A 19,940-nucleotide genomic window follows, 5' to 3' on the forward strand; every position below is an offset into this window, starting at 1 on the left:
TGCGATGCTCATGTTGGGACGTCAGCCGGTACCTTCTATGACGTTCAGAAGAGCCCAAGATCAGCAGATCCTTGAATGTTCGGAGGGTCAAGCTGTGGTGGATTGGACTGAACATATGGAGAAGCTTCCTAATTTATGGGAAAGGGCCAACCCCAAGTCAAAGGAGGAAGCTGTGCGTCAGGCGGCTTATTATTACCGGAAGAGAGGGCAACCCGAGTTTAAGGTCGGAGATTGGGTTTGGAAGAGGCACAGGATTCTCTCTTCGGCTGCCCAAGGCATTTCAGCCAAATTGGCGCCGAAATATGCCGCTCCGTACGTGATTGAAGAGGTTTGTGGATCCAACACGTCCAGACTAGGCAATCAGCTGGAGATCCTGTCCGAGCTCTTCCATGCCAAAGATCTTAAACCGTCCTACGGTCCGGGTGAGGATGAGGAAAGCGAGGAAGTCACGATCCTCGCGAGCCGCAAAATAACCAGCCGTCGGAGGAGGCGAACGGTTCCGTGAATGCATGCGAAAATCCGGGAGGGGATTTACCAAGCGAGCGGATCGAATTAGCAGCTCCCACGGCCGTAGATAAGGATCCCACCGAGACGTCGGATTTACCGGTATCTGCCCCAACCAAGAGAGGTCGAGGTCGACCTCGAATGGTCCCAGAGACGGTCACCGGTCCAGTAAGAGGCATCAACTCTCCCATGAAGGAAACAAGAGCGAGAGGTAGGCCTCGAAAGACCGTGCTTGTTGTGCAAGGGACGGTTGGGCCGATAAACCCGAACGGTAACAGACGAGGGCCAGGACGTTCCCGCAAAGAATCGCAAGGGAACGTATTACTCGGTGGGATGCGGCGTATATTAGGGTTTTTCTTCGCGCAGAGAGATTTATCCGAGATTTTTTTGTTTTGGATGTTTTAGATGGACCGGAGAATCGTTGTCGAAGAGGAGACCTTCGAGGTCACACAGATACTATTGGATCTGCAACTGGGCCCTGATGCTACGCAGTTAATTGAAGATCTGCGGAACTTCGCCAGGGTCCAGTTGGAGGGGACCACCCGAAGGGAGCGACAGAATGCTTCGGTGGCAGACGTTCTCCGGGACTCATCGTGGGTCGCCCCGAAGAAGTCTTCCCGGGACGCTTCGACACAGACGGAGGACATGGACAGTGTCGATCGTCCCAAATCCATAGTGGACCAGGGGGTGCACACCCTCAAGTCCGGCGTACCCCAGATGTCGGACAGTGCGAGTCAGTGCCCAGGACCCTGAGAAACCTATGGGGCATCGCACTGGGTCTGCAACCACCCCCGCATCCCGGAGCAGCCAACTCTTTTTCTCGACTTCAGACACTTACGTCTGGGGATCAACGAGGTGGAGAGTGCCTGGCGGTTACGCTCAAGAGCTCCAGTCTCAGGTGCAGGCGCACCTGAGACGCTTCATGATCCGCCAGGGTGCAGAAGCACTGCTCGGGGAGTGGGCAGAGATGGCTCAGCATCAGAGAGCCTACGGAGAGGCCTTGCTGCGGGTGGAAAAGGGAGCGGAGTTCCCCGCAGCGCTCCCGGCGCCGGCTCAGGAGAAGAGAGCCCCGGGAGCTACTGACGCTGGACCGATGCTCACGGTCCATGTGGATGGGCTTATGACTCCAGATACCACAATTGTGGTTAGGTCGCAAGATGGTCGTGCGCCCGCCACAGTGGGAGGCGTCACCATTACCGCCTCCCAGGGAGTCAGCGCCCAGCAGTCCCCTCTGACTGCTGAGCAGCCTACACAAGATCGGGAGGCTGCTCAATCTCGATCGTAGCTGAGGGGCTGCTACATTTGTGGGGAGCCTGGGGTGACCAACTCCCAGCGGTGCCCGAAGAAGGCTACACACTAGCGCTACCCGAAACATCGAGTGCCAGGTGTATCCAAACGATGATGTAGGCCCTGGAGGGCAATAAAATTAGCCGAAATAAAGAAGGGAGTTGAATATTTAGTTCCTTTGTGCCAACGTTTTTTCCAATCCTCGAAGCACTTAAAAAAATCATTTTTTGTGATCTTGTTCAGCTCCTCCTTCAATGTCATCTATATCTCCTCAATCGTGGCGTAGCGTCGTCCTTTCATGGGCCTCTTCAGTTTTGGGAAAAGGAAAAAGTCAAAGAGAGCCAGGTCTGGGGAATACGATGGCTGCGACACCATTACTGTGTTGCTTTTGGTCAAATATTCGCGCTCAAGCAACGATATGTGAGCAGGGGCGTTATCATGATACAAAAGCCAGTTTTTATTCTTTCAGAAATTTGGACGTTTCTGGCGGATTGCTTCACGCAAATTGCGTATAACTTACAGGTAATATTCCTTGTTGACCGTACTACCCTGTGGCAAGAACTCATGATACACCACGCCCCTGTAATCGAAGAAAACTGTGAGTAAAACCTCGTTCGATCGAACTTGGTGCGCTTTTTTCGGTCTTGGCTCATACAGCAGCTTCCATTGGGATGATTGAGCTTTGTTTTCCACACCATAACCATAAACTCATAATTCATCACCAGTTATGATTCTCTGAAGTATTTAGGTCGTCAACTACTGAGTCCAATATTTCCTGAGTAATGTTAACGCGATGCTGTTTTTGGCCTGAAATTGAGCAGTTTAGGCACGAATTTCGCGACAACCCGACTCATGCCCAAATCCTTGGTTAAAATTGAATGGCATGAGCCAATCGATATGTTTAGATCCTGAGAAACTTGTCTAATGGTGATGCGACAATTGGTCATATATATATATATATACATATACATATTACACACACACACACACACACACACACACATATACATAACATGTATACATGAATAAATTATATATAAATAAATTAAATTCAAATACATATAAATAAATTTAAATATTTAAAACGCATTTCTTATTGGGAGGGTGGGGGAAGGGGCGGGGACTCTTGCGCATGATCTAAGAGTGCTTATCTGATAGTTCATACGCTTCAGATCACTGATCTGACGAGGAGGGAGAGCGGCGGCGTGGTCTCTCGCACGTGATCTAACAATAAAAGTGCTGATTTGATAAATCATGCACTTTAGTTCACTGATCTGAGGCCCCCCCCCCTTAATCTGAGGCTCTCCCTGATCTGTGGCCTCTCTAGTTTACCTACTGAAAGATAAATATTTAACTCACTCAGTTCCTTACTGGTCACGGGTACTTCAGGAGTCACCTCTCATATTAAAAAAAGGACGAATGCCGGATTGTACCTTCTCCGGGCATAACAACAACGACGCAAAGCATACATTTTTTTGTATACCTATGTTGGATCAAATATAAGCTACAGATAGAAGAAAAAATCATATACGGAATTGTGCCTTACTTTATTATTGAAACGTTGCTGTAAAACGTGAAAAGTACTGAACATTGGTCGCTACCTTTGTCGAAAATGTTAGACAGAAGATATGGGTAAATTTCTGTAAGTAGCTGCTTTAACCGTTTAAGTTATGTAGATGGATTATGCTTATTCATTGAATATAATTCAAAATAATATAGTTTAGTTTATAAAATGATTTTACTTATTTTCAAACATGTGCAACGCGCGCTGGAGATAGTAAAAACTAAAGACTACTAATATTATTTAGATTTACATCACAGGTATAATTTACGGATAACATAATATTTAAAGTAACTCAAATACGTCAATTTTACCTTGGACATTAATTTCCCCATTCAATTTCTTTTGACCAAGTTGAAAATTTGGTGGCGGTTGATGATAATTGATACCGATAACGTTATTTGTTGATAGTGAATAATTTGTTCTTATTTTTTCCTCTTCAGCACTGACTTCAGTACTTTGCCAATAAATATCATATATAGATGCACTGCATCTAATCTTTAGCTTTTCGTTAATGAATGATTCAGGATGAATCGGAATATGTAATCCACTTTGTGACGATATTCTCCCAGAATCATTAAATATAATATATGTTGTAATGAATGTTTCCGTAACCTGAAAATTAAAAAAATGCATTATTTAACGCAAAAAATAATTATTTCTACTAGATACAATAGAATATTGCAACAGATTTTTCTAAAGATAATCCTTGCACGAATTTATTATTCCAAGATGACGTACGAGTATATTCGGATATCCTATGGGCGTATGCATGTCAATAATTTGTAATCAATGAAGAGTTTAGAGCAATGCGATTTTATTCAAATTGAGGTCTTAATTAATAAACATATAAGTATAATTAAATATACACGATATTAATTAAATTTAATTTTCAATTCGAATGTTACACATTTCCCTCTCATATCTCTGTTGTATTTTCATGGTTTCGAAACAAAGAATATGATATTTATATTTCATGTGTGTCATTCATAATGTTTATATGAAACCTAAACAAATAGAGAAACAAGAGAGATCTTTTATTTCATCAAATAAAGTTATTGATACTATGCAATTAGTGGGCTTCTGCCTAATTTCGCGTAAAGTATTCAAATATAGTAATTGGGCTTATCCATATCTTGTTTCTTGTTATTCAATTGTCGTTGAGAAAACAAGAGAATGGTAGTATTAGAGAAAACTAAAGGAAGAAAAATCTACTGATCGTAATAGTTATTAAACAATACGAGGCTGGGCTAGTTAAAGAATAGAATGACAACCGTGTACGTCCCGAAAAATGAGGCGATCCCTATAATATTATTATTCAATAAATTGAGAAACACTCGCGAAATTCAAAAAACTCTTTCTTCAGAACCTTTCTTGAATAGATATTCTTTAATTTTCCTCTGTTGCGTAATATTAGAAATTATAATCAAGTATAATCATTTACTCCTTTCTAAATCATACATCGTGATACACGTAATTGACTATAATTATCACAGTTGACAATTTCAGTTTCACTGAAATGAAATTCATTTTGACAAGGTTTAGAAAGCATTTTGAAATTTATTCCTGAAGAGGCCATTAACAAAATGGCGAAACGTTGAATTAGTTTGGAAGTTTTGTAGTTGTGATTTATTTTTGGGATATTCCTCACACTATTGATGATAATTTCTAATACTTTCTTGAGTAAATTTCATAACAACCAAGAACAGCTGTGATGACGAAGAAACCTCTTCAGCACTTTCAAGCTTTTGTGCAAACCATGTCTTTTTAGAAAGTAAATCGAAACGGAACTTTTAGACCGTCCCTATTTTCTCTCAGTGCGAGCATAATTGTGCTGATAGAGAGAAGGTAGTGTATTGGATATTTGCAATAGGATTGTACTAGAATCGCGATTAATTTTATTTCTGTCAGCATAGTATTTTAGGTTGATGAAGGTCATTGCTACTAAAAAGCGCTAACTTCTTGAATTTGTGCTTCCTGTGTGTTACGCTTTCATGTATGCGAAACGAAACGTCGCTATATACAAGTTGAAATATCACGATACGTCAATTTCAATTCTATAGGGGGGAAAAGAAATTAATTTATATTCTTAATTCATATTCATCTTATTTTTATTTAATGATCCACTTCGTCACAAGGCTCAACGCATTCAAAAATGTGCGTGTAGTCCTGATACAAACATTTGCTCGAGTACGTGAGTTGAAATACAGGCGAGATAGGGTTAGGGTATAGAGATGGCAAGTGGATAAAATAAGATAAAAAAAGGGTAACAAATCAGTGGAAACATCAAATCAGAAGGTTGACTTTTTTCTCTCCTTCCATGCTTTAACGTCTTTTCTCAGGTATCTCGTCCACTTGTTTTGGTCATTGTTTGTCCATCTTGTCTGTCAACTGTTCATTATGTGAGTCCGTGCGTCGTCCTTGGCACGTTTCTTTCCTAGCATTACAGCAGTCTTGTAGGCTTTACGTCATTCGAAAGCTAGAAGATCCATCGGAATGATCCAGGTAATTACAAGTATCGCCACGTTTGAGACGGTATGATATGCACACGCTATCCATAATATCCTCTTTGTTGCACCCCCACGATAGACTTGCGGTAATTTTCAATCTTTAACACGTCTCCTCAGACTTCGGCCTCGTATAGTACAATCTAGTGGATAATCGACATCAGTACTCGTTATATGTATGGTCTTGGTCCTCTAATATTACATATGAAGCGACTGAAAAGGGTCGTTTTGGCAGCCACCCTCTTTGTGATGGTTTGGATAAGTCCAATAAGATAGCTTTGTAGAGTTACTCTTATATGTTTGACATGCCCATGTGACGTCGCCTCCATCGTCCCTACCCTTATAGGTAGCGTCGTACGAGATAGATATAGATACCTCGTATCTATACATTATCTAATCAACTATAGTAGTTCAGTCTTTTACCATGCTAGCTGCAAGCCCCGTTTTTGCATCTACTCGTCGATTCGCTTCATTGTTTGACTCAGTTGTAGCTGAGCTGAGCAAGTATTTTTTGTGGTAATAATCACTACCACGTCATCAGTGTGTGCAACAAGGCAGATCTCCGGTGGCATCGTGAGCCTGAGTAATTCGTCATACAATCCATCCCACAAATCACGACCAAGAACTGATCGCGATCCGTAATTTTTATTGTTTTAGTTCATATCTCTGTTATATACGTTATGTTTTGGTCTTTGATGTAGTCCTTCAGTACTCAGAGCAGATAAGGAGGCAGCGTGAAAGTAGTTGAAAACTCCCGCACTATAGCTACTCACCTAGTCGAGTTGAATGCGTTTCTTACATTCAGCGTTGCCAAAATTACGATTGACCTCTCTTTGTGTGATTAAATCTGCGTTTTATCAAAGAAGTCGATTAATTTCTGTATTGCTCTGATTATCGATCGTCCTTGTCTGAATTCCTAAGTTATTTAAGTCTCCGGTATTTTGTACCGCTTTCTGAATTCGTGGTCTTGGCAGCGGTACATAAAATTTCCTCAAGGTATTGAGAAGACTCAACGGTCTATAAAAGGATGGTAAGGCAAGATTCCCATCCTTGCCCTTTGAGATGAGGATCAATTGTGACGTCTTCTAATCTTGCTGAATAGATTCTCCTTACGGCAGGTGTTGTACATTTCCAAGAGAATCCAGTTGCCGCTTCGCGACGGTTCCAAGGATCTTCACAGGAATGCCGTCCGATCCATCTCATCAATCAATTTCGTTCAGTGTCTTTCCTTGCTTAGAGTAGGTCCCCGTCTCAGCATGAATGTGTCGACGTTTGGCTCTCTGTCAGAGCCCATGGCATTTACATTGAAGATCCGCGATCTCGTCCGTCCATCAGTACGCCTATTTGTTCTTGTATCTCACATTCGGTTTTTCGGCATGGAGGTCTCGCAGAGCTGTACTAGAAATCCTATAGTTTTCTTCATCAGCCAACTGGCTCTTTTCTCGCCCGCTACTCCACCAGAATCAGCCTCTACCTAGTCTGTCTTTAGATCTAACTGTTTCGTCAATGCGTCCTTGTGTATATTCTTTACGTTCCACCTCTTGTAACGAATGTTACGTATGGTTCTATTTTGCATTCGTTCAATTATGTTAAATATAATGTATTGATAATCGCTGGCCATATAATCCTCGAGTAGCCGCCATCGTCCGACGCACGAAGAAAGTCGATTCGTCACAAAAGTTACGTCCAGAATGGATGCCCCAAATCCAGGTTTTCTATGAATTATACTTCCGCTCACGTTGACCACTGTCTGATTCAGCCTTGCGGCTATTTTTATCAGTAGTCGTTCCCGTTTATTGGTCGTTGGCATTTCCTATTCGATTGCCTGAGATATTCCTCAGGGCATCTTCGGCAGCTTCCAGTTTTTACTCGAACTCCGCGATAGTGCAGTTCGGGATCAGATACACGCTCGCGTAGATCACTTTTTTGATTTTTAACCATATAAAGTCGGATTTCGACCCATGTCACACAATATATGTAGCGTAATATTCCCGAACCAATATTGCTGCAGTACGGGAGAGGTTTACTTACCATGTCGGCATATTCATGTGTCTGTATGGTTCGCTCATCATTAATATGTTCGTGGTTTGTTCTTCAGCAACCTGGGGTAGCGGAACGTCAGCTAGACTGCTCCGGTTCATGTTACCTTGGAGTATAATCGTCATTTTGTTGTTTTGGTGTTTCGTTTGTCAATGCCGCCTTAAATGCGCACTACATCGTTCCCGTTACATGGTCCATCTGTCCATCCACCGGATAGAGGAACCAGGACGGGGAGCGGTTGCAGGTCTTGGATCTATGGTCCTATCCACCGTATTTTGAGCATGAGTTTCGTCTGCGTGGTTCTTTACAGTCTCTCCGTAAGTGTTCGTATCCCGGCATTTATAGCATCTAGGGATCATCACACGTGCTCTCCCTCGGCAGCTTACGCATCCGAATTTTATTCGTCCCGCTTGCAAGAATTTGGAAGCCTCTCTAATCGAGTTCGCATATCGCCATCTTCTATTCTCAGTTGTTTGAACCAAGGACAGCGAGGTCACTGTCTCTCTTAGTGCGTGGTTCAAGGCATCTCGTACGTCTGCTGTCTCTGAAAGGTAGTCCACATATAATATTTTGAGGGTTACCTTGGAAGTCAGATCTTTAATAGCTTCCGTGGTCCCCAGAGTTCTGTATCTCCCTATTGACAGCATGATGGATCTGATCTTCGCTTTTGCACCGTACCAATACAGTTTCGTATTTCGTTTTGGTGACACATCTCAAATCAAACTTTGTATCGGTCTTGTCGACTATCCATAGCGTCCGTACTACGTCGGTGAACGTTTCTCCTTCCATCGGTTTAATGAGCATTGCTCTACCCTTTGACTTAGGAGTCCTCTGATTTTGTCGTCTCCGATCACTCAGTCGTTTAGTCGACGTTACATCTTTTCTCTGTTCTGTTGTCGTCTGACATCTTGTTTTTTCTGTCTCCGTCTGTGATTTCTAAAAGTTTCGAAATCCTCCTCATTTGTGGTCTTTAATTGTTCCTTACATGATGATGAATCTTCCATCATTATCACAGGAATTTTCGTTGCTTTATTGCTCTTTCTTCTTTACCGGTTATTTTTATCTTTTTACGGGCTACTTTCCGGGCTTCTTCCGCGCTTAGTGGATTCAGCCCTCGTCCATAGTGCCTTCGTTTTTTCGCGCGATCGAGTCAATTGCTCTATCAGAAATTAATGGATAAGATTTTGAGTCCCTTTTTTACCTTCGTAGAGATGTTCCTCTGCTTCTCAGAAGCCTTTTCCATCGTACGGATCTCTTCCGTCTTGGCCTCTTTGCTCTTTCCTGGTTAGCCTGCAGCTAATGTCTTTCCGTGTCTGCTGAGGTATCACTACGAGCACTTACATAGCTTGCCGCACTTCCTTGACGACTCCTGTTTGTGCCATAATCTTTAGCACTGGGTAACCTGCTAAGATTTACCTGTATTTCTAGGGTAGGTCCTCATTTTCCTCAGCTTCCGGTTTTTCCATCTCTATCTCTATTTGATCTATACTTACCGTCTTCTTTTGTCCTTTTGATTCTATGATTTCTATATTTTTTCTTCATTCAAGTATGTGCTCGATTCTCTGAATCCTTCCGTCTTTGGAGACATTTGACATGGCCTCAACACTGAATGTGGTGTCAGACTGCGTACATCATACTTAAATATAGAGCGTTCATCCAGATTAGCTCCCTCCGTTCTATCCACCCTCCAACTCTGGTCAGGAGTGTTCGGATCTCTGGAGTATTTCCGGAGAGCGTCACGTAGAAACCCGTTCTTGCCAACGCTGATGGGCTGATACTGACTAGGTAACCGGTTGCTTGTCTTGCCATCAACTGAAACTAAACATGGTTCGGATCTCTCCGGTACACAACCAGCGAATCACCTCTTCACCCGGGATCTTGTTTTGGCAGCTCATGGATCATCCACACGGCAAATGCGAAGGTCCATATCCCTCGACAGGAACCCTTTTACCATGTGTTATCATTCGGGTCAGTTGAATCATGGTTCTTTTAATGAGGTTGTTATTCTTTACCCTCTTGCTTTACGCATAAGATAGCGTCACCCTAGATTTGGGACCGGCATAGTGGAGTTGACAAAAACACCGGAGGGAACATTATTTTTCGAATTATATATGGGTAGATGATATGGGCAATAGTCCTTCTACTCAGATAGGCATACTGCACATATGCAAAAGTTATGGAAAGTCACGGGCATTCATTAGAGGGTGATGAGATTTCATGGGAAAGTTAATGAAAGTTATAGTAGTTGTGGGTATTCAGGGGGAAGTTTTGGAAAGTCATTGGAAAGTAATCGGAAATTATGGGACTGTTATGAAATTTTATATTAAAGATATTAGGAATTCTTAGGAAGTTATCAGAGTCACGGAGAAAGTTAAAGGAAGCTATGCATCTGAGTCATAAGATTTCATGATAATGTTATGGAAAGTAATTTGTTATGCTGTGTTTATTTGAAATATATTGTTTCCAACTCTTACATCGTAAGCATCTTGGTTATTGGAGTGTCATAAAAAAGTTTTTATTATGTTGAAATACTGAATATTTGCTCAGTATAAGCGCTAAATCAATTGTGATGTTCTACCGTATAATTTTTTATTACCAGCGGTACACCATTTCTAATGAGCTGCTGACTTTTTCTTTTTTATTTCCAGCACAAAACCATTAATTATGTAATACTTAATATTTTTTTAACAGCGTTATACCATTTGTTATGTACTACCTATTTTTATTTTTTTCCTGCGCTACACCATTTATTTTGTAAAATAATTGATTTTATTTTAATTATTTCAATTTGTAATATCTCTTTGTATGCAATATTTTTAGTGTATATTTTATTTTGGCTTAATTTTTCATCATATACTATTAAAGCATGATACTGTAATAATATTTTCAAATTAGTTTTCGTCTCCACTCTAGAAAATGATACGTACAGTGGTTTATAACTGAATATAGGTGATGATGAATATACTTTGACTTTATCATGAGTCCTTGAGATTTATTAATCATCATTACAAAACTTAATCTTATTAAAAATTATCTTTCACACATATTGAAAGGTACATTTTCTTTTCTTTAGATGGTAATAAAGTTATTCTTGGTATAAATAATATTTTTCCAATGTTTTTTCTACATGTTCAGTTTTAATGAAATATTTGAATAACTTTTTGACTATTAATCTTGTTCCATTATAAAAACCTTCGTTCAAATTTCAATTCTTTAATAAAATGATAATAGTTCCATTTTATTATTTGAATTTGTGTGGAGGCAATCCATTTAATGTTAAAGAGTTTAAAAATTCTCTTGGCAACATCACATCCAAATTTTCACCATTATTATCATCTGCTATACCTATACTTAAATATTCATAAATGTCTCCTTCCATTATGTCCAATATGTCATTATCAATTTGAATGACGGCATTCTTCGTTATAGCAAGAATTACTCTAGTTTGAGTTGACGTTCGTGATTTCAATTTCATTTCCAAAGATTTCCATAGCTATATCTTGTTCTTCTAATATTATATTATTAGGAATTTTCAATAATTCACGTTTTCTTCATACAAATTTTAATATTTACCTTGTCCAACATTTAAAAATTATTATTTAAAATTATTTTCACTATAAAAAACTGTTAGATTTTCAGTAAATGTTATATTCATAAAATTTTTCCATAAATAACTATATATAACGCAGTTTCCTGCTATTTTAATACAGTTGCGGGCAAAAGTGTCCGGCCAAAGTTGTTTTTATGTTTTGATCATGTATAAATGATGCAAAGTAGTATCACAAACATATCTTAATAAAGTACTTTTATTATGCATTCAAATCATGTTGTCCAACAATTTGTTATAATGCTTAACAAAATTTTATATCGATAATAGAAAATATGGCTTATTCATAAGTATCCTGCCAACTATTACGTAGATACAATTCGCGTGGCTTTGTTTACATTATCGGTTACAAAGGTATGTAAGCACTGGAACTGTCTATCAGTTATGCTCTGACATCAGTATCAATCGGTAAACATGCCGAAACGCACGTCTGTAGATATTCGACAAGTCGTAATTAAATTACACAATGAAGGAAAGGTTTCTCGTGATATATCTAAAATTCTTGGCATAGAAAAATCGACTGTGAATGATTATTAGATTCCACAGCATTAACACTTTGAAAGATAAAAAAGTTCTGGGATATCAAGAAAAACCGCTAATCGTGTTGACAAATTGATCAAAAAAAAAGCTGTCGTAGATGTTAAAAAGAATGCTGTCATTATTGCACGCGAATTACGCGAAGAAAATGTAGCAGACGTCAGTCGTAGTACTGTATCAAGTAGACTGAGAGAAGTGGGACTTGTTGTACGTGTTAGTGTGAAAAGACCACGTATTAGTAACAAAAACAAGAAGGCCAGACTAGAATTTGCTAAAAAATATGAAAGCTATACTGTTGAGGACTGGAAAAAAGTGCTGTTTTCGGATGAAACTAAAATCAATCTATTTGGAAATGATGGTAGAAGGTATGTACGGCGACCGGTAGGTAGTAGATATGATTCAAGATACCAAATACCAACTCTGAAGCATGGTGGAGGTAGCATTATGCTATGGGGTACATTTTCATGGAAAGGCGTCGGTCCAATCTTCAAAATAGAAGGCAATATGGACTCTGTCATGTACAAGGATATTATATTGGAGCAAATGCTACCTTATGCTCGACAAAACATGCCCAGAGAATGGATATTTCAGCAGGATAATGATCTAAAACACAGGACACACCTACTTCAGCAAGTTTTTAGTAAGAAAAAAATTCGAGTTTTACAGTGGCCGAGTCAGTCTCCAGACTTAAATCCTATTGAACACTTATGGCAAGAGCTAAAAATGAGATTAGGAAATCAAAACTATGCTAATAAAGCCTCCCTATGGCAAAAAGTGCAAGAAGAGTGGAACAATATCTCTCATGATAGGATTGTGACACTTATTGAATCGATGCCTCACCGATGTGCTGCCGTGATAGCTTCTAAGGGTATGGCTACGAAGTTCTGATGACTGTGTTACATTTAAAACCATTTCTAGTTTGTTTTGTTTCATGTTACTATATTTTTTCTACTTGTAATTGCCACATTCATAGTTGGCTGGGTACTTATCAATAAGCCATAATTGTTATTATCGATATTAAATTTTGTTAATTGTTAAAATGAATTGTTAAATTACATGTTTTGAGTATATAATAAAAGTACTTTACGATGATGTATTTGTGTTGCCACTTTGCACCCTTTGTACATGATTAAAACATAAAAACAACTTTGGCCGGACACTTTTGCCCGCAACTGTATGACTCCTATGACGAACAACTAGTAAAATTTGTCTAAAATCTTCTGACACAATAACAGTTTTACCACCAAATGGTTTATGTATATCGTATATATCTTGCAAAAGACGATCGACTGCTTCGAATGTAAATATTGATATTATTGATATTTTATCCTATATAATTATTTGCATTTTTTTAATTTTAATACCATCAATTGAATATAATTTGATATTATACATTGTATCTTTCATAATATTCAAAGGCAGTTTGAATATTGTATACATCTTCCTGAAAATAGATTATGAGATCTCAGGTAAGAACTTGTGTAAGAAATTGTATAAGAAATACCATGAGAACTTATGTAAGATGTTAATCCAATACTTATCAGTGAGTTTTTCGCGTAAGAACTTGATGACTATTTAATTTTTTAAACCCATTTTGATTATTATTTTATATTAATTGACTATGATATTTATGATTTTAATATATTATGATCATGTTGATTATTAAACATAATTGCTACACATATAACGTTTCACAAAAATTATCCGCCGATACAATGTCCATTTACAAGTAGCTATAGAAAATCGATGTATTATATATTCAATTCCGCCTCCTGCTTATGCGTCTATGAACTAGTTCAAGAAATAAATCTGACTTTATTAGTTCATTAATGTTTAAACAGATGGCTTATTCGAAAATAGTATATTGATTTTCTATAGACAGTATTTTCAAAGACAAAGACATTTTCTAAAGACAGTAAAGTGAGCTGGCAAGATTATTCAGGAGTTCGGGATTGGCACGGATCATGCGAATGGGAGATGGCATATAGAGGATGGCCCGTGGCACTGGTTCGCGGGGCTGAAGCGCGAAAGGGTGGAGTTCTCGAGTGATCCTGGGGTCGCGCGGGTTCGCGTTAGAGCCGAGGTCGCGGGGCTCTCCGAGTTGTGATCTTCGCTGCGCGAGTTAGTGGAACGTCTGGTGCGGCGAGTAGTATCCGAGAAGTCGCCTGCGCGTACGCATTTAATTAAGCATGAGATCGACGTGCAGGGTGCATGAACAGTAAAAACTCGCTTAAGGCGATATTCGCCATAGGTGATGGAGTTTATGCGAAGCGAGACAAGGAAATGGCTGGAATCGGGGCTAATCGGAAAATCGACAAGCGATTGGAGTAGCGCGCCAGTTATAGTCAGAAAACAAGATGGCACGAATCGAATGTGTATAGATTTAAGGTCGGTGAATAAGGCGACGAAAACAGATGCATATCCGATGCCGAGCATTGACTCAGTTCTCGATCGACTGCGTGGAGCGCGTTATATTTCTAAAATCGACTTGAAGAACGCGTACTTGCAAGTACCGCTAGGCGAGGAGAGCAAGAGATATACGGCATTCGCGGTCTCGGGATTAGGGTTATTCGAATGTAATTATATGATCTTCGGATTAGTAAATGCTCCGGCGACGTTCATGCGGCTGATGGATACGCTTTTCGGACCGGAATTTGAGCCATATGTTTTCAAATATTTAGACGACGTAATTATAGTAACCGGAACTTTTGATGAGCATTTGACTTGGCTTGAGCGAGCTCTACAGAAGCTGGTAAATGCGGAACTCGAAGTAAACGTGACGAAATGTGAATTCGGGTGCTTCGAGGTGACGTTCTTGGGATACCGATTGGATAGTCAAGGGTTGCGACCTGACCCAGACCGGATTAAGCCGGTGATTGACTTCCCGCAACCCCGAAACGTTAAGCAGTTGCGACGTTTTCTCGGTATGTGCGGATGGTACGCGCGATTTATTGAGCATGAGAGCGAGATGAAAGTACCGCTCACAAAGCTTACGCGCAAGAGCGAACGTTGGTACTGGGGGCAGGAGCAAGCCGAAGCTTTTGAAAAGCTAAAGAAAGCGCTGACGGAGGCGCCGGTTTCGGCGAGACCTGATTTTGCGAAGACTTTCTTTATTCATTGCGATGCATCGTCGTATGCGTTAGGTGCGTGTCTAATTCAGAAGGACGAGGATGGGTTTGAACATCCTATATGCTACGCAAGTAGAATGTTGAATGTGCACGAGCGCAATTATACTGTGTCGGAGTTGGAATGCGCGGCTGTGATAATGGGGATTAAAAAGTTCCGCCGTTACATTTAGGGAGTGCATTTCGTGGTAGTCACGGATCATACGGCACTTACTTGGCTACGCAATAAGAAAGAACCTATGGATCGGTTGGCGCGGTGGGTTCTAGAACTCCAACAGTACGATTTTGAAATCGTATACAGGAAAGGTCGCCTGCATCATACGCCGGACGCATTATCGCGTATGAGGACGGCGAAGAAGTAACAGCTTTTGCGACGATCAAGGACCCTGAATACTTGCAGCGCATGATGGACGTACTTGCGAGACCGAATAAATTTCGGAATTGGCGAGTGGTGGACGGAATGCTGTATAAATTCTCGTCTGATAGATTACTTGATCCGGTTACAAATCGTGAGCAGTGTTGGCGCTTGGTGGTACCGTTAGAACACCGAGCTCGAGTGATGCGAAACGCACACTGCGAGCCGTCGGCAGGACATTTCGGAAGGGATAAGACCTACGATAGAGTCGCGAGAGAGTATTCATGGCCCGGAATGTATTATGACATCACAGAATTCGTGCAATCGTGCGAGAAATGCCAACGGTATAAAATAGAACAACAATTTCCGATGGGCCTCATGAGCAAGCGGGTAGTTGAGCAACCGTGGTTGGTGATAGCGGCAGACGTGACTGAACTTCCGAGGAGTAAGAATTGGTTCAGATACTTAGTCCTGTTTCAGGACTTGTTCACGAAATACGTGGAGTTTAAGCCTCTCGTGTCAGCTACGGGGAAAGCTCTCGCGCAAGCTCTTGAAGAGCTTATTTTGTATCGATGGGAGATACCGGGGTATATTGTCACGGATAATAGTAAGAATTTCTATGGAAATGAGTTTCGAGCGACGTTAGACGAGTACAAGATTGAGCACGTACTTTGTCCGCTGTACCATCAGCAGGCAAATTTCGCCGAGCGAGCGATTAAGACGCTGAAGCTGATGATGGCGATGTTCGTCAATCAGGATCACAGGAATTGGGATAAGTATTTGCAGGAATTCAGGCAGGCGCTGAATACGACGATACAGGCGAGCACAAAAGTCTCGCAGGCGTTATTAAATTTTGCCCGTGAACCGCAGCAGGCTAAAAGTCTGCGACTTGAGATGGAAACACGAACGCCGATCATCCGCTCGACAATCGAGGATTGGAGCGAGCGTATGGCGAGACTCGATGCGTTACGCGATCTTGTGATTAAACATATTGAAGAAGCGCAAAACCGTCAGAAGAAACACTACGATAAAAAACGACTAGACGTAGAGTTTTCAGTCGGCGATCTAGTCTTGAGGCGAGCACTGTCAAGCGCGAGTGCGGGGAAAAACGCAAAACTGGATCTGCGATATACCGGTCCGTATAAGATTTTGCGGGTAGTTTCTCCGGAAATTTATATGTTGACCACGAATAACAACAAACAGGTACCAATGGCTCATGTATCGGAACTCAAAAGATAAGTGCTTCCTCGAGGTACGAGGAAAGGTAGCAGCCGAAAGTGATTTGTTTGTTGTGTGATGTTTGTGTGAGTGTGATGTTTGTATTGTTTATTTTATTTCTTTTATTTTACGGATGAGTTAGGAGAAGACAGAACCGTGAATATCTGGTCAGCGGACTGGATGTCAGATGAGGTAGCAAGGCTAATACATGCATGGTTTATTACAGGAGAGGTAGTTATGCTGGAGGAAATGCCAGACTTCTCTGGCGAGTACGCCGAAATGCCAGGAGTGGTGGAGGAAGGCCAGCAGGGGCAATCGGCGTTAGAGCTGACTATCGTACCGTGGGGCGCGTGTGACCTTGTTGATGCGGGCGCGGCTACGGGGCAGAACCAAGGCGAGAACGCTGGTTCTGTTTCCGAGGGGATCGCCGAAGGCGAGGTAATCGCGGACAGAATTTTGGAGGTAGCGGTAGCGAGACCATTTGAGAGGCGCACGGAGCGAGGTACGCTTCGTGTTGCTACTCGCCCACCTGGTCGGAGCGCGGTGGTTGCCGTTGCTGCTGCGGACGTTGAAGCGAGGGCAGGGGTCGCCGAATGGCCACACGATTTGCCGGTGGGCGCAGTAAAACCGTCGCCGAGACGAGGATTCGAGAATCAGGTGGCGATGGCTGAGCCTACTGGGAGTTGGCTACCGGTGGATGTACAACCATCCACTTCGTGGGCAAGCTTGTCGGTCGAATGGGACAACAGCAGGGCTGTCTCACTGCTGTTGATAGCTGAACTTCGTCGGGGTGTGCGGACTCCGGAGCGAAGGCAGGAATTGATTGGGAGGTTTGGCCCGATCGTGAATGAATTGATTAGGCCGGAGGATCTGCTGCCGGAGCGTCATTTGCGCTTTAGCGCACCGGATCCATCATCTGCATCGGAGCGTCCGCGATCTCGCAGGTTGCCGTCGGTAAGCGTAACCTGGCGCGCAAGCACGGATGGAGTTCCACCGGAATACTTAAGGGAACTTCGGAAAGAGGAAGACGCTGCTAGATATGGAACGTCGAGAAGACACCGTAAGAACCGGAAAACGCCGAACTTCAATGACTATGAGCCGTCGTTTGCATGTGCTGCTCTGATAGTACAGCACAATAGAATGGTTGAAGTCGAACTTGGGGAGGCGCGAGAGGAGCAGCAGCGAGAAACGCAGCGTGCTCTGCCTGCCACCGATCATGGCGAGTTCGCTAGATTCGGTACTTGCAATGCAGGAAGATCCGGTAGCTATGGATGTTGAGGCGGAAAACGTGGATATGCGGGTAGCTGTTTTCTCCGAAGCTGACGAATCGCAATCGAAGCGACAGATAGGTGAAAGCGGGGCTGATGTGACGTCATCGCATCAAGCTGCTGATAGACCAGCTAAACCGTACAACATAGGAAAGGATGGAAAGGATAGGTATCGCGTGTTCCCCGATGGGACACGCATACCAGCACCAAAGGCGGGTGTGAAGGTTCGTCGCCGTAAGGAAAACCAGTGGGTGAGGGCTGCGGAGGCCGAGGTAGCGAGATCGCAGCGACAGCCTCAAATCGCAGACCAGAGTCAGCTCGTGGTAATGCATTCCCAACGACAGATTGTAGCGGGGGAAGGTCTGTACCGCGATCCGGTAGCAGGAATATTGATAGAGTTAGCACGTTTAACGCCAGAACAACGGGAAGAGGTGACCAGGATCCAACGCCAGGCGTGCGAGCTCGCTGCCAGGGCGATTGGCAAGGGCGCAGCTCCAGATAAAGCATGAGAAGGCTGAGGTACCAAATCTGTTCACTTTAAAAGGGTTTTATGTTGCTTTGTTTTATTTTATTTTCTATTTTATTTTGTGAATGGTATGTTTATTTATGGTTGTTTATTTTTATTTTTTATTGATTTTGATGGTTTCGCGAGCGGAATTATTGAAGTCTTATGATTTTGATTTTGTACTATAGTTTTAAATTGTTTTCTCGCTGGTCCTGTGTTCGAGCGAGGAGAGTTGCGTTGGGTAACCCGCGGGTGCCTGCGGCTTCCGCGGCTTAGCGGGGGGGCTGTGACAGGGTTATAGCGATGTTCGCTAGCCCTGTGTGCGGCACTCTCCTCGCGTGAACGCAGCGACCAAGTGTATGCTATATAGCGACTACATACTTGTGTCATTGCAGGATATGGAGAGAGGAGCGCGCGACGATCGGCGAGGTGTCGCCGTGAGTGCGAGTGAGAGCGAGAAGAACGAGAGAGAGAGAGAGAGAGAGAGAGCGATTTTGACTGATTTTTGACGGCGAGAAAGGTGGGAGCGCGGCGGCACGAGGCAGAGAAATTAAGGGAGAGGGAGGGCAGTTAGGCGCGAGCTCTCGAGTAATCAGGGCCGCCTAGGAGAAGACTGGACAAAGCGAGATTTTGGCCAGAAAGAAACGACTGCCATCCATGCGACTGCCACGTTTGCCAGGAAGACAGTTGTCCGAAGCAGAGCCAGTACACGCAGCGACCATTCGCCGTCTACGAGGCAAAGGCCGTGCTGCGGCCCTCCCTGCAGCAGCTTCCATCGTCGCCAGGGCACCAGTTCTTGCGGGACTACGTTTTCGCCGGCGTCGCCTCTCTGTCGACGGACCGTCAGCATCCGGTGGGTCCAAAGCCAGTTAATCTCTCTCGTGCCAGCTCTCGTTCGATTACAGACATTAGCGTATTTTGAAAATTTATCGCTCACGCCGAGCGATCTTGCTCGCGTGATCCCGCGAACTCTGGCCGCGGAAAGGTTGAGCGAGCGCGCTCACCGCGGTGAAGTAAATCTTGTAGCGATATTTGTGAAAAAGCGTCTATAAATGAGATTGGCATATGTAGTATAGGTAAATTAAAGTGTCCGATTATTTGTATTAACCCCCCCAACCAGAGCGAAGTTCGGCCTGTGAAAATCAGCGCCGGCTTTCTTTACCGAGAAAGAACCCAGAAAAATTAGCAGAGACCAGCCCAAGGGACATGGTGGCTGACCCACTCTTGCAAATATCAATGCATTACGAGGGGGTCAATAAGTCTTTACAAAATCCAAGAGATGGCGCTCGTCACGCTTAAATTATGATATTCTTGGCAAGCAATACTACTAACTAGATATCGTACAAAGTTTCAGCTCAATTCATTAAGTCGTTTTTTTGTGATCGTTGGTTTAACAAAAAGGTATTGGTTTATTTGAAAAATGGAA

The 19,940-nt window shown here is 42.5% G+C and overlaps 1 protein-coding gene across 2 annotated transcripts in view; it reads right to left on the bottom strand.

Annotated features, from left to right (window-relative positions):
• The window catches only part of LOC131663380 (muscle M-line assembly protein unc-89-like), a 418,894-nt gene that overhangs the window by 93,720 nt on the left and 305,234 nt on the right, over positions 1-19,940 (bottom strand). For both annotated transcript variants that reach the window (XM_058933757.1, XM_058933756.1), the window contains exon 5: positions 3,667-3,967. In XM_058933757.1, the coding sequence (XP_058789740.1) occupies positions 3,667-3,967 (301 nt within the window). The remainder of the gene's footprint in view (positions 1-3,666; positions 3,968-19,940) is intronic.

This window comes from Phymastichus coffea, unplaced genomic scaffold (assembly GCF_024137745.1).
Source record: "Phymastichus coffea isolate CEN01 unplaced genomic scaffold, Cenicafe_Pcof_1.1 PCOF00034, whole genome shotgun sequence".
Lineage (NCBI taxonomy): Eukaryota > Metazoa > Arthropoda > Insecta > Hymenoptera > Eulophidae > Phymastichus > Phymastichus coffea.